Source organism: Eumetopias jubatus, unplaced genomic scaffold (genome assembly GCF_037043125.1).
Source record: "Eumetopias jubatus isolate StellerSeaLion01/CBP00866 unplaced genomic scaffold, mEumJub1_p1.0 scaffold_9, whole genome shotgun sequence".
Lineage (NCBI taxonomy): Eukaryota > Metazoa > Chordata > Mammalia > Carnivora > Otariidae > Eumetopias > Eumetopias jubatus.
This window is the reverse complement of record NW_028274815.1, coordinates 58,115,850-58,132,145: the sequence shown is the minus strand read 5'-3', so window position 1 is coordinate 58,132,145 and position 16,296 is coordinate 58,115,850. Positions and strand designations below refer to the sequence as shown.

At 37.3% G+C, this 16,296-nt stretch overlaps 1 protein-coding gene across 5 annotated transcripts in view; it reads right to left on the bottom strand.

Moving 5' to 3' along the window:
- Window positions 1-16,296, bottom strand: part of VPS54 (VPS54 subunit of GARP complex) — a 90,744-nt gene that overhangs the window by 18,685 nt on the left and 55,763 nt on the right. For 4 of the 5 annotated variants that reach the window (XM_028093844.2, XM_028093847.2, XM_028093845.2 and 1 more), the window contains 6 exons: window positions 8,015-8,144; window positions 7,023-7,204; window positions 6,313-6,425; window positions 2,673-2,736; window positions 1,382-1,487; window positions 377-464 (listed from right to left, as the gene is read on the bottom strand). In XM_028093844.2, the coding sequence (XP_027949645.1) occupies window positions 377-464; window positions 1,382-1,487; window positions 2,673-2,736; window positions 6,313-6,425; window positions 7,023-7,204; window positions 8,015-8,144 (683 nt within the window). Of the gene's footprint in view, window positions 1-376; window positions 465-1,027; window positions 1,129-1,381; window positions 1,488-2,672; window positions 2,737-6,312; window positions 6,426-7,022; window positions 7,205-8,014; window positions 8,145-16,296 lie in introns of those variants that run through there. The other variant, XR_003607616.2, reaches the window with a different exon arrangement.

The window sequence follows — 16,296 nt, the reverse complement described above, 5'->3', positions numbered from 1 at the left end:
GACTCGGTAATGAATAATGTAGTAAAACATGCTGCTCTTCCCAATGAACTCAAGTTGTTAGTTTTACTAACCTGAGGAAGCTAATGGGACAACTGATTCTCTTCTGACATTCAGATACCTCATACGTATTATATCTTAACATTTTCTATAGTGGTGCAACTTCCAAATAACTTATATATGTTAGGATGGAAATTCTTCCTAACATTTCCCCAGAAGTTAATTTTTCAGTTATGGTAATACACAGAAGAGTGAAGAAGCATTTGCTACTTTTAGAGCCTTTAGTTAGAGTCATAAAAACATCAGGTATAATGAAAACACAAGTATGGCGACCTCACTGTAAAACCTCAGCATGTGAATTAAAAGCAAGAATCCATACCCAAATTTTTTGTAGTTATTGTTTTTAGTCCAACAACTTGCAGTGCACCAGCTCCAAGAACTAACTGGCAACTTCTTGAATTGAAGTACTAACAAAGGAAGGAGAAAAAAAAGCCCAACAATTTATTAAAAACTATTCTATATATGCTGGCAATGTGTCTACAGTTCTAAAAATACATTCCTCTTTCCTCTCATTCAAGGACCAAATGAATTTTCTAGTAGGAGCAATTTGGATCTATTTATGTAATGGCAAAAAAAGGGGAAGGATGATGTTAATATTTATTGTCTGGTAGGAAAAAAGTAAAATTCTAAAAAACAATTGTTCAGAAATTAATATTTAATCTGCATTCATAAAACTAGTTCAGTTTCACTGAAACAATACACTATATGTTAATTACACTTAAATTAAAAAAACTAGTTCAGTTTCAGTCATTCTTACTGGAGGTCCTATTGTCAAAAGGGTAACAAAATCTTTCTGGACTAAAATATGACAACTCAATTTGGGAGAATTAACTGATTAGACATTTGGAGCCTTTTCTTTATGCCAGCAGTTAAAAATATCTGTTAAAATGAAATGGCTGAATAAGATTATCACCACATTTTCATTTTACATCAATGGTTCTGAAAGAATGATTTAAGAAAAATCTCTAACCTTAGTGAGATGAATTTTGTAAAGTTCAGTGAACTCCTTCCATGCACATTTGAAACCAGTCCAGGTTTTTTGACCTAAGTGGCCTCAGTCATGTTCAGCACCTAACGAACAAATCATCTCCTGTCTCCAATGTCATTAACAACTCTATGGGTATAATGAGGAATCGCTAAAAGTGAGAAGGAAGCAGGCGGCCTTCTTCCAGTAACATGTTGTGATTCAACCACAATCAAATGTCACAAAATTAATGTCTTAAAGGTAACTTAACCTTGAAATGTCTCAGTTTGAAGATTAGTCATACCCTAATGAATTACTTCTTTCAACTATTTTTCCATCACAGAGTGAAATCATACACACCTTCAATAAATCTGACAGACGAGTAAGCATGTCAGTAGTAACAGATGGGATATTGTCCACACACTGGCAATATTCAAGGATAATTCTTATCAACAGCAATACAGTTCTGTAAGAAAAGATGACCCAACAAGAAGTCAAAACAAGAAAGTTAAAATGATTCAACACATAAAAATCAATACTGATCTTGGTAACTGTGAAATTATGTGTTTTACCTGTAAATGCAGCAGAGTATGGACTAAGGTGAGGCAAGACATTCCTCGGGTGCAAAATGAAGGAGGCACTCATTTTCAGGGTCATGCAACTACAGGGTCAGCACTTGCATGGCACTGAGAAAGAGCACTTCCTTAAGTTTTGTGCTTTGGCATATCACTCTCTGTGTGACACTGCTATTACGCAGGTATCCTGGGGCGTGGAGCCTGCTTGGGATTCTCTCTCTCCCTCCTTTTCTGCCCCTCCCTCCCTAAAAAATACATATATAAGGCAGGTATCCCATTCCTTAGCCAATTCAAAACACTGACAAAAAGCCTACCCAGTGTTTCTGATTATATAGTAGGTGCTCAATCATAACTGTTGAATTAATGACAGGAACCTAGTCTTGATTTTCTTAGTGAAATGAAAGAGAAACTGTGCCTTCAAAGAACAATGGTATCTCCTAAAAAGTTTACTGGTAAGTCACAAGGTTCTCCTAAGATGAGAAAGTTACCAGCTCATTAGCTGAACATGTCATAAATTGAAAAGAAACACTACTGGGAGGTTAAATAAGACTGAGATTAAGGTGAATAAAGCCATTCATTATGGGACATCCAAGTTCAATGAGATGCTCAGAAATGAATGATTAATGTAAAATAATGTTTTATAAAAGTCTGAAGGATATCAGGAAGTAGTGATTCAAGAAAGTAAGTGCCTAGCCTCTGTAACAGCTTAATTGTCAGACCATATGTTATGGTCCATGCATACTTCTAGTGTCTGCTTTACTGGGTGGTGGGTCACTGTTTATCTTTTGTAATCTTCTCTCAGAAGATAAAATATTCTCCTCTTAGCCAGGGAGTTGAGTTTTTCGGGAATGGTCTTTTGCCTGAAGAGCCAGAAAACCAGAAAGCCAGAAAGCCAGAGGGTGACTAGTGCCATCAAGCAAGAAAAACAAGATAAAGGGTAGTTAAGGAAAGAAATCATAATTATTTGTAAGATTTAAAATTGTTAATCTAAAATTTCCAAGTCACATCAAGGGGGAACTAGAAGACCTCTGGCTTAAATAACTGACTCAACTAATAAAGAAAAATGTGTCACTCACCCAACGACAGCATACTGTTGTCCCTCAACAATGAGAACTTCAGCTGGTTTCCTTTCTTCCGTAGCTAGAGAGTAAAGCAGATAACCAAGAGAGACATAGGAACAAGATGAAACAAATTATTAGAGGAAAAAATTTGAACTAGGAAAAAACTGAAGATTTTAGGGCCCAATTTAGGTCCTGGTAGGGCCTGAAACTATCTTATTTCTGAAAACAAAGATCTACTTCTTGGGAAGCAATTTGGAACAGAATGAAGTATACTGAGTTTGGAATCAGAGAAATTTGGATTTGAGTTCCAGTATCTATCACCTCAGTGTTGTTGTTAATGACAGAGATCATGACTACAAACTGCCTATCCTAGGTCTGGCACATGGTAGGTGATCAGTAAGTAGTAAAGGAAAAAAATACTAGTTTGGAAAGGCAGAACTAGAATTTCAGCTGGTGGTCATTATTATAATTCTTAGAATACAAGCTAATTCCTATATTCAATGAAGAGATTATATATTTTATATTTATATATAATATATATATATTTTAAAGATTTTATTTATTTGACAGAGAGAGCACAAGTAGGCAGAGTGTCAGGCAGAGTTAGAAGCAGGCTCCCCACTAAGCAGGGATCCTGGGATCATGACCTCAGCCGAAGGCTGACGCTTAACCGACTGAGCCACCCAGGCACCCCTATACATAATATATTTTTAATTTTCAAGATTTTAATCCAGAAATTATTTTGTTTTCAGCATGTGTATTTATCATTATAAAAGAAAATTCAGCATGTTGAAGTAAAAAGAACAGTAGACTGGATTACTGTCCTGAATCAGCTAAATCAATTAGATTATCATGGGCAAGTCATCAAGCTTCCCTAAGCTTCAAGTCCCTTTGCCTTGATATTAAATATCTACTTCATTTCTTTTTTATTTATTTCTTTTTTATTATGTTATGTTAATCACCATACATTACATCATTAGTTTTTGATGTAGTGTTCCATGACTCATTGTTTGCGTATAACACCCAGTGCTCCGTGCAGTACGTGCCCTCTTTAATACCAATCACCAGGCTACTTCCTCATTTCTATCAAGGAAAGAAATTCAGTGTGATACAATTTCCAAAAACAACTCATTCTGTATGTCAGATTAAATTTTTGAGGACAGGGATTGTGTCTTAATCAGTTCTCCACACACAGAGAGAATCAGCAGAGCATAGTAGTGTAGAGAAAGGGTCCTAAAGTCAGTCTGCCTGAATTTGGAGCCCACCTCTACCACTTCCTAGCTCTGTAACCTGAGGCAAATTGCCTAATCTTTTTGTATCTCAGTTTCCGTTATTTGTTAAATGGGAATACTAACGGTATCTAGATCATGGCCCTATAAATGGGGTAACAATGTAAAGTGCTTAGAACAAACTATCCATCATCAAGTAAGCATTCAATTAATACTAATTGCTATCCATTAACCTTCATTTCCCCATGCCTAGCCAAGCAGCTAGTAACTCATTAATGGATGGTGGATGCATGAATAATAACCAAAGATCCTTAACTTGGTAAGAACTAGTAAAATGTTAATGGACTTCTAATAGCATGTACTTTCTTCTCAGAGGGGGAAAAAAAAAGACTGGGACAGAAGTAGGGTGTATAAAAGAAACCTCTTATTGTCAGTATCCTCCAAAGAGAAAGTGAAAAGAGTTCACTTTGCAAAAACAAAAACAAACAAAAAACACAGTTAATTCAATCACTCTATATTTATCATTTTAATTAAAAAATTGTTATGTTTGCATGACAGTAGATTATAAGACTCTGAGCTGTTCAGGGACAGAAAACATGTCATAATCATCTAGCATAGCACCTCACAAAGTGAGAGGTCATCAAATATAGCCTGAAAGAGTAAATGAAAAATAAGTCTTATAATTTTAAACTTGTGATTTAAAATAATTGGTTTTATTTTTCTTTCAATCTTTGCTACTCAAATACTTTTGCTTTGCTAATATCATATAATCAATCAAAAGATTGTGACCACCACCCAACACTGTCACCTACTAAAAAATGGTCACAAGGCAACAGAAATCTACTTGATTCAATTCTTCTCTCTGCCCTATATGAACTAATCTATTTCACACCTGTCCTTAACCCCTCCTCTCTTGTCACTGTTAGAAGAGATAGCCCTTCATCTCAACTCTGGACTTAATTCCAGGGGCCCTGCCTCACAATCAGTCCATGTTATTCCTCTCTTTAATCTTTTTCCTCTTTCTGTTAAACATAGAAACATAATTCAGTTTCTCCTACCTTAAAACTCTTCTCTCAATTCCTTGAGTGGATTAAAGTAAAAATCTAATTATTCTCAGGTTTCTAGTGCTACTTCATCACTCACTTTCCCTTCACAACCAAACTTGTTGAAAAAGGAGGCTACATTTGTTTACCAGTCCTCATCTTTCAACTTACTTAGTACTAAACTACAATATGACTCTGTCACTCTGCTGAATTACTAAAATTGCAAATAATCTACATGTCAAACTAGTGGTCACTATTTGTATTTTACTCAGTCTTTCCCTCATAGTGCAGTTGCATTTTGTGTAAATCTGAAATACACAATTTAAAAATATTTCTATGTAAAAATTTTAAACTTTTATTAAATGCATAAAATTTGAAAATGCATCTGCCTCCTCCATTAAAAATATTTGATAATCAGGGAGCCTGACTGGCTCAGTCAGTAGAGCATGCGCCTCTTGACCTCAGGGTCATGAGTTCAAGCCCCATGTTGGGCATGGAGTCTCCTTAAAATAAAAAACTTTCAAAAAATTATTTGACAATCTTATCATTTCAAATCTGGTTTTATAGGGTAAGTTTTACATAAGTTCACCTTATTATCACATGACAGCTCCAATTTAACTGGCATACAAAAGTATCTTCCAGCCATTGCATTTCTTTCACATAAAACCCAAGACATATTTGATACCAGTAACACTTCTCTTCTTGAAACTAATTTTTTTACTTCTATGTTCTTCTGGATTTCCTCCTACCTCTCTGGTACTTCCTTCTGAGTCTCCTTTATAGTTTTCTTTTTCTAGAGTTCTTTACATTTTGGTTTTCTCTATCATATCACCACTGTATTGCTTGTGATTGCTAACCCATTTTTTTCATTAGACTTAGCCCTTTTAAAGGACTATTGTAACTGTTATCTCTGTCTCAATATCTGACACACAGAAGCTTACTAGTGTTCAGTAAATGAATACATGTCTTTAAACAACATGGTACACTGAACAAAGCCATGAAAATTATATAAAGCCGGTTTCAAATCTCAGCTCATCATTTGTACAAAATCCCTTAATCCTTGGAAGCTTTATGCCTCTTCATTGTTAAAACAAGGTTAACAATAGCATCTTCATCATAAATTGTTGTGCGGATAAACTGGAATAATGCATGTAAAAGGACCTGGCCCAGTATGTGGCATTAACATTCAATAAATAGCTGAAATTATTATTACAAATTACCACAGATAACTTTTCCAGTCAATTACTTACTAACTGAGCTGGCTTTTTTTTTTTAGTTCTAGGCTTTTCAAGAGGTATTGTCAATTAAAGAAATGTTAAGCATTCCTACAAAATGAATAAACAGTATAACACTGGAAGAAAGTATGTGAAAGAATACACATACCCCCTGATTTTTTTTCAGGTAAAGCAATCTTTCCATCTGATATAGAATCAACAAGATCCTGAAATTCTGCAGGAACATCAGCTTGCTTCCAGCGCTCATTATCTAAGAGGAGGCTATTCAAAAGGGGGGAAAAAGGGAAGATAAGCTTTAACAATATTTCAACACCATCTTCCTTGGTTGAAAAGGAAGAGCTGAGTGAGGACATAAGACTTTTCTTGTCGTATCTTTTAGTAATAGTAAAGACACTACATGTATCTTAAATTCAAGTAGACCTCATGTAATACAAGGCATTGACTTTTTACACAGTAATGGCCACTAGCTGTTTTAGTACTAAGATTTTTAAAATAAATGTACACCTTAATAAATTGAAATCCTTCGTAATTTAATAATCATTTGGTATGAGTACTTTCAGAATATATTTTTCTTTTTACATTTCTTAGCCTAACCAAGAAGAGTAGTGAAACATTAATTAACCTCATGTTGAGTGGAAAAGGAAAAGTCAATCTATTGAGGATCTTCCTGATAAGTACTTTAATGAAAATAAACATTCTAATTCCACTTTGAAAAGCCAAGAAACTGATTTTAATTCCACAATCTGCCTTTAACAAAAAAGAAAAAAGTTTTTCAGGGGGCTAATCAATTAAATATAATCATGTTTTGTAAAGAAAAGGGAAAAAAACTAAAGAACAGAATGAACATGGCAATGATACCTGAGCTTAGTTTTTCTCTCTTCATGAAACCTATTTACAAATTTATTAGCTTGGCTCTGAAGTGCTCCAAGTAATGACATACTTTTTCTTCCACAGATGTGTTCAGTATCTAAAATGAATGTTTCCATTAATCTAGAAAGTGTTATGAATTCCGTGGAATTTAGCTTCTCAAGAAAACCATCCTAAATTTTAAAGATAACACAAAAATCATGACAGAGAATTAGATATAACACCAAATACAAATAAGCTATAAAACCAACCTCGTTTAATATATGTTAATTATGTTATTTTAATAATATATATTAATTCATAAATATCACCTGAAATCATTTTTTTAAGATTTTATTTATTTATTTGACAGAGAGAGTGAGCACAAGCAGGGGAAGCAGCAGGCAGAGGGAGAGAGAGAAGCAGGCTTCCCACTGAGCAGGGAGCCCGACGTGGGGCTCGATCCCAAGACCCTGGGGATCATGACCTGAGCCAAAGGGAGCCACTTAACAACTAAGCCACCCAGGTGCCCCTATCTTAAAATCATTTTTAATGAAGTTTCTCAATACTTCAGTCCCAGAAATTGAATATTAAAAGCTTAAAATGTCTAAATTTTACCCTGACCCCTTTATAATACAGTGGCTCAAATAAATTCAGGTCATACTATAAAATTTTCATATTCTTGCATTTCAACTATTTTTATTAATATGGTGGGTAATTATATACACATATATATATATATACACATATAAAATAGCATATTAACTTCAAATTAATTATTAAGGCATTAAATCTCAAAATTATTCTTTTAATCAATTTTTTAAGGAATAATAAATTTTCCTATTTCTTTTATTTGGATTATTTTACATTTCAACATCTTCCTAATAGGCCACATCAGTACCACTAACCTTATTAAGTATTAAAAATATATGCATTATGGGGAACATAGGGACATAATAATTATACTATGTATGAAGTATCTAAAACTTTATCAAACAACTAACCTTTGCTCTTGACATGAGAAATTTGACAGCTCGATCATGGCATATATCTGAGGCACTATACAATAACTCTTGGATATTATTTGCCAGTTTTTCTAGCTCTAAATCAGTTAATTTCATGTCTTCATTGACCCTGAAAATGATAAAAAGAGATTAAGTCAGGGAAAATTGTGAGTATATTGTCCTTGACAGGTAGCATACCAATAAAAAACAAAAAGCTATAAAATTCACATCTGATGAAAAATTCTGTGATGTATCAAACACTTTTTTTGTGTGTGGTGAAGCATCACTTAAGCTCAGTTAATACAAATATTTTACCCTAATCTTATATAAAAATAATTTTCTCCCTCTGCTGTAGTATTTTCTGTAGTTATTTTAGACTCTGATCGGAAATTCTGCAAAAACTACAGCAAAAAAAAAAAAAAAAAATTCTAGGTAGGTACAAGGTGGTAGCTGTGGTACATTGTGCACAGGTGCCTAGGATGACACACTGTAAGGGAGTGGAATGAAGGGATGTTATTTCATGACAAATAGGCACTTGGCAGGGGAGGGGGCCTCCGGCCAAGAGCAGCGCACAAAATTGGAACTTTTAGAAGTTGGCAACTGCCTTCGGCTCAGGTCATGATCCTGGAGTCCCGGGATCGAGTCCCGCATCGGGCTCCCTACTCAGCAGGGAGCCTGCTTCTCCCTCCAACCCTACCCCCTCTCATGTACTCTCTCTCTCTCTCATTCTCACTCTTTCAAAATAAATAAATCTTTAAAAAAAAAAAAAAAAAGAAGTTGGCTCCGCTGAGGGACGTCTCTCCAGTGGCTAAGCTGGGGGTGGAACCTCGCGGGACAGTGTGGTTTCAGGACCCTTGGGGTCACAAAGACCGGGGGTGCCTGAGTGCGGCAGAACTCCTGGTATCAGAGCAGAGAAGCCAGCTGCAGAGACGGAGCCAAGGCGCGGGCTCTCAGCTCCGGGTTACCATAAACCGTGATCCACGGCACAGTTGGGCCACTGCTCTTCCAGCAGGGACCCAACAAGTGGCAGATCCGGGGAGACTCCCCTTCTTCCCCAGGGAGGAGCAGCGCGGGAGCGCACTGCAGGGATCTGCCGGGTTTGGAGACTCCACACAGGGTCGTGCGCCAGAGATAGAAATGCTCGGTCACAGGTCGGGTGAGTATGGAGTGCGGCAGGAGACGGGGAGACGGGAGTGATTGACTGCTTTTCTCTGGGGGCGCAATGAGGAGTGGGGCCCCAAGTTCTCGGCTCCTCCGGGGCGGAGATTGGGAGGCCACCATTTTCACTCCCGTCCTCCAAAGCTGTATGGAAAGCTTGCAGGGAACAAAAGCTCCCGAGAGCAAACACAAGCAGATTACTTAGCTCCACCGGGCAAGGGTGGGGCAATTCCGCCTCCGGCAAAGACATTTGAGAACCACAGCAACAGGCCCCTCCCCCGGAAGATCAGCAAGAACAGCCAGCCGAGACCAAGTTCCCCAATCAATGAGAACGGCAGAACTCCAGCACCAGGGGAATACTGCACATAGAATTCATGGCTTTTTTCCCATGATTCTTTACTCTTTCAAAGTTAATTTTTTTTATTTTTTTTTTCTTTTTCCCTTTTTCAACCAAAATCTTATCAATCCCTTTTTTATAAAACATTTTTATTTTTCATTTTTAGAGTCATATTCTATCCCTTCATAGTAGTTACCCTTATTTTTGGCATATATATATAAGTTGTTCTCTCTTTAAAATTTTGAGGTAACGGTTTCTTATAACAGATCAAAATATACCCTAAATCTCTAGTGTATGGCTTTGTTCTAGTCTCCTGCCTGATCACATTCTCTCCCTTTTCGTTTCTTTTTTTTAATCCACTTTTTTTTTCTTTAAAGATTTTATTTATTTATTCATGAGAGACAGAGAGAGAGAGAGAGAGGCAGAGGGAGAAGCAGGCTCCCAAGGAGCAGGGAGCCCAACGTAGGACTCGATCCCAGGGCCCTGGGATCATGACCTGAGTCAAAGGCAGACGCTGAACGATATGAGCCACCCACGTGCCCCTCTTCTTTCTTTTTTCAAACAACTTCTCAATTCCTTTTATAAAATCTTTTATAATTTTCATCTTTACTGTCATATTCCATCCCTTCATCGTATTAACCCTTATTTTGTGCACATATAAGTATTTCTTTCTTTAAAATTTTGGGAGTCATTTTCTTCTAACAGACCAAAACACACCCAAAATCTAGTGTGTGGCACTGATCTGTGCACCAACCTGATCATATATGATCATATTGGTTTTTTTGTTTTGTTCTGTTTTTGTTTTTATCTTTTTCTTTCTCTTTTTTCTTTCTTTCCCTTTCTTTTCCCCTGGTTCCAGGTCTTTTCTGATTTGTTTAGAGTATATTTTCTGGGGACTTTTTTACCCTGTTAGCATTTCGTTCTCTCATTCATCTATTCCCCTCTGGACAAAATGACAAGATGGAAAAAATCACCTCAACAAAAAGAACAAGAGGCAGTACCGACTGCCAGGGACCTACTCAATACGGACATTACTATTATGTCAGAACTAGAGTTCAGAATGATGATTTTAAAGATACTAGCTGGGCTTGAAAAAAGCATGGAAGTTATTAGAGACACCCTTTCTGGAGAAATAAAAGAACTAAAATCTAACCAAGTTGAAATCAAAAAGGCTATAAGGTGCAATAAAAAATGGGGGCTCTAACTGCTAGGATAAATGAGGCAGAAGAGAGAATTAGCGATATAGAAGACCAAATGATGGAAAATAAAGAAGCTGAGAAAAAGAGAAACAACTACTGGATCACGAGGGCAGAATTCGAGAGATAAGCAATATGATAAGACGAAACAACATTAGAATAATTGGGATCCCAGAAGAAGAAGAAAGATAGAGAGGGGCAGAAGGTATATTGGAGCAAACTATAGCAGAGAACTTCCCTAATGTGGGGAAGGAAACAGGCATCAAAATCCAGGAGGCACAGAGAACCCCTCTCAAAATCAATAAAACTAGGTCAACACCCCGACATCTAATAGTAAAACTTACGAGTCTCAGAGACAAAGAGAAAATCCTGAAAGCAGCTCGGGAGAAGAGATATGTAACCTACAATGGTAGAAACATTAGATTGGCAACAGACCTATCCACAGAGACCTGGTAGGCCAGAAAGGACTGGCATGATATATTCAGAGCACTAAATGAGAAAAATATGCAGCCAAGAATACTATATCCAGCTAGGCTGTCACTGAAAATAGAAGGAGAGATAAAAAGCTTCCAGGACAAAAACTAAAGGAATTTGCAAACACGAAAGCAGCCCTACAAGAAATATTGAAAGGGGTCCTCTAAGCAAAGAGAGAACCTAAAAGCAACAAAGACCAGAAAGGAACACAGACAATATACAGTAACAGTCACCTTACAGGCAATATAATGGCACTAAATTCATGTCTTTCAATAGTTACCCTGAATGTAAATGGGCTAAATGCCCCAATCAAGGCTATCAGATTGGATAAAAAAACAAGACCCATCGATATGTCAGCAAGAGACTCATTTTAGACCCAAAGACACCCCCAGATTGAAAGTGAGGGGGTGGAAAACCATTTACCATGCTAATGGACACCAAAAGAAAGCTGGGGTGGCAATCCTTGTATCAGACAAATTAGATTTTAAACCAAAGACTGTAGTAAGAGATGAGGAAGGACACTGTATCATACTTACAGGGTCTATCCAACAAGAAGATCTAACAATTGTAAATATCTATGCCCCTAACATGGGAGCAGCCAATTATATAAGGCAATTAATAACAAAAGCAAAGAAACACATGGACAATAATACAATAATAGTGGGGGACTTTAACACCCCCCTGACTGAAATGGACAGATCATCTAAGCAAAAGATCAACAAGGAAATAAAGACTTTAAATGACACACTGGACCAAATGGACTTCACAGATATATTCAGAACACTGCATTCCCAAAGCAACAGAATACACATTCTTCTCTAGTGCCCAGGGAACATTCTCCAGAATTGATCACATCCTAGGTCACAAATCAGGTCTCAACTGGTATCAAAAGATTGGGATCATTCCATGCATATTTTCAGACCACAGTGCTTTGAAACTAGAACTTGATCACAAGAGGAAAGTCGGAAAGAACTCAAATACATGGAGGCTAGAGAGCATCCTACTACAGAATGAATGGGTCAACCAGAAAATTAAAGAAGAATTAAAAAAATTCATGGAAACCAATGAAAATGAAAACACAACTGTTCAAAATCTTTGGGATACAGCAAAGACAGTCCTAAGAGGAAAGTATATAGCAATACAAGCCTTTCTCAAGAAACAAGAAAGGTCTCAAATACACAACCTAACCCTACACCTAAGAGAAGAGCTGGAGAGAGAACAGCAAATAAAGCCTAAACCCAGCAGGAGAAGAAAAATAATAAAGATTAGAGCAGAAATCAAAAGAACAGTAGAACAGATCAACGAAACTAGGAGCTGGTTCTCTGAAAGAATTAACAAGATTCATAAACCCCTGGCCAGACTTATCAAAAAGAAAAAAGACTCAAATAAACAAAATCATGAATGAAAGAGGAGAGATCACAACCAACACCAAAGAAATACAAACAATTATAAGAACATATTATGAGCAACTATATGCCAGCAAATTAGATAATCTGGAAGAAATGGATGCACTCCTAGAGATGTATCAACTACCAAAACCAGGAGAAATAGAAAACCTGAACAGACCTATCACCACTAAGGAAATTGAAGCAGTCATCAAAAATCTCCCAACAAACAAGAGCCCAGGGCCAGACAGCTTCCCAGGGGAATTCTACCAAACATCTGAAGAAGAATTAATACTTAGTTTTCTGAAACTATTCCAAAAAATAGAATTTTCTATATTTTATGAGGCCACCAGTACCTTGATCCCCAAACCAGACAAAGACCCCATGAAAAAGGAGAATTACAGACCAATATCCTTGGTGAACACGGATGCAAAAATTCTCACCAAAATACTAGCCAATAGGATCCAACACTACATTAAAAGGATTATTCACCACAACCAAGTGGGGGCTGCAAGGTTGGTTCAACATCCGCAAATCCATCAATGTGATACAATACCTTAATAAAAGAAAGAACAAGAACCATATGATCCTCTCAATAGATGCAGAAAAAGCATCTGACAAAGTACAGCATCCTTTCTTGATCAAAACTCTTCAGAGTATAGGGATAGAGGGTACATACCTCAATATCATAAAAGCCATCTATGAAAAACCCACAGCAAATATTCTCAATGGGGAAAAACTGAGAGCTTCCCCCTAAGGTCAGGAACATGGCAGGGATGTCCACTATCATCACTGCTATTCAACATAGTATTAGAAGTCCTAGCCACAGCAATGAGACAACAAAAAAAAATAAAAGGCATCCAAATTGGCAAAGAAGAAGTCAAACTCTCACTGTTTGCAGATGATATGATACTTTATGTGGAAAACCCAAAAGACTCCACCCCAAAACTGCTAGAACTCATACAGGAATTCAGTACAGTGGCAGGATATAAAATCAATGCACAGAAATCAGTGGCATTCCTATACACCAACAACAAGACAGAAGAGAGAGAAATTAAGGAGTCGATCCCATTTACAATTGCACCCAAAACCATAAGATACCTAGGAATAAATCTAACCAAAGAAGCAAAGAATCTGTACTCAGAAAACTATAAAATACTCATGAAAGAAATTGAGCAAGACACAAAGAAATGGAAAAACGTTCCATGCTCATGGATTGGAAGAACAAATATTATGAAGATGTCAACGCTACCTAGAGCAATCTACACATTCAATGCAATCCCCATCAAAATACCATCCACTTTTTTCAAAGAAATGGAATAAATAATCCTAAAATTTGTATGGAACCAGAAAAGACCCCGAATAGCCGGAGGAATGTTAAAAAAGAAAAGCAAAGCTGGCGGCATCACGATTCCGGACTTCAAGCTCCATTACGAAGCTGTCATCACCAAGACAGTATGGTACTGGCACAAAAACAGACACATAGATCAATGGAACAGAATCGAGAGTCCAGAAATGGACTCTCAACTCTATGGTCAACTAATCTTCGACAAAGCAGGAAAGAATGTCCAATGAAAAAAAGACAGTCTCTTCAACAAACAGTGTTGGGAAAATTGGACAGCCACATGCAGAAGAATGAAACTGGACGATTTCCTTACACCACACACAAAAATACACTCAAAATGGTTGAAAGACCTAAATGTGAGACCGGAGTCCATCAACATCCTAAAGGAGAACACAGGCAGCACCCTCTTTGACCTCAGCTGCAGCAACTTCTTCCTAGAAACATCGTCAAAGGCAAGGGAAGCAAGGGCAAAAATGAACTATTGGGACCTCATCAAGATAAAAAGCTTCTGCACAGCAAAAGAAACAGTCCACAAAATCAAAAGACAACTGACAGAATGGGAGAAGATATCTGCAAATGACATATCAGATAAAGGGCTAGTATCCAGAATCTATAAAGAACTTCTTAAACTCAACACCCAAAGAACAAATGATCCAAACAAGACATGAACAGACATTTTTCCAAAGAAGACATCCAAATGGCCAACAGACACATGAAAAAGTGCTCAACATTGCTTGGCGTCAGGGAAATCAAAATCAAAACCTCAATGAGATACCACCTCACACCAGTCAGAATGGCTAAAATTAACAAGTCAGGAAATGACAGATGTTGGCGGGGATGCGGAGAAAGGGGAACCCTCCTACACTGTTGGTGGGAACTCAAGCTGGTGCAGCCACTCTGGAAAACAGTATGGAGGTTCTTCAAAAAGTTGAAAATAGAGCTACCGTACAATCCAGCAATTGCACTACCGGGTATTTACCCTAAAGATACAAATGTAGGGATCTGAAGGGGTACATGCACCCTGATGTTTATAGCAGCAATGCCCACAACAGCCAAACTGTGGAAAGAGCCAAGATGTCCATCAAGAGATGAATGGATAAAGAAGATGTGGTATATATATACACAATGGAATATTATGCAGCCATCAAAAAGAATGAAATCTTGCCATTTGCAACGACGTGGATAGAACTAGAGGGTATTATGCTGAGCGAAATAAGTCAATCAGAGAAAGACATGTATCATATGACCTCACTGATATGAGAAATTCTTAATCTCAGGAAACAAACTGAGGGTTGCTGGAGTGGTGGGGGGTGGGAGGGATGGGGTGGTTGGGTGATAGACATTGGGGAGGGTTTGTGCTACAGTAAGCGCTGTGAGTTGTACAAGAATGATGAATCGCAGATCTGTACCTCTGAAACAAATAATACATTATATGTTAGAAAAAAAAAAGAAGATAGCAGGAGGGGAAGAATGAAGGGGGGGAAATCGGAGGGGGAGACGAACCATGAGAGACTATGGACTCTGAAAAACAAAGTGAGGGTTCCAGAGGGGAGGGGGGTGGGTGGATGGGTTAGCCTGGTGATGGGTATTAAAGAGGGCACGTTCTGCATGGAGCAGTGGGTGTTATACGCAAACAATGAATCATGGAACACTACATCAAAAACTAATGATGTAATGTATGGTGATTAACATAATAAAAAAAAGTTAAAATAAAAAAGTAAGGTAACCAGCTCTTTGTCTTCTCCATCCTGCTGCTAGGGATGCAGATTTGATGATAAAAGCTGAAGCAGCCTCTTTAGACAGAGATGGAAGCTACAAAATGAGAATGGCAGAGCTGCGTTCTTTGTTGTGGACTTCCTACCTCTGAACTCTTATGTGAGAGAAACAAAATTCTATACTGTTTAAGTTATAGAGTTTTTTATACACCTTTTGTGATAGTTTTAGACTGCACCGTAACCAGTAAGTGCGAAATATTAGCCTGAACAGAGAAAAAATATTTGTATTATTATGTAGTTCAGTGTTTTCTTCTTGGTGGGGACAGGAGGTATTACAGCTGATTTTATGCTATAACTACAACCTATATAAGCTCCTGGGACATAAGCCGGTTTCTATAAAAATGAAAAAAGTACATACTGAATTCTTTTTCTTAACAAAAACTAAATCCAAACTATGTTCTTGGATCAGAAAGATTTTATTGGCTTTGTTTTGTTTTGTTCTATACACGAGATTATTGGGACAACTGGTGAACTCTGGGATTATGGATTAGATGGTAATAATGTATCAATGTTTTCTTTTCTTTTTTAAGGTTTTATTTATTTATTTGAGAGAGAGAGAGAGAGAAAGCACAAGCGGTGGGGAGGGGCAGAGGGAGAAGCTGACTCCCCACT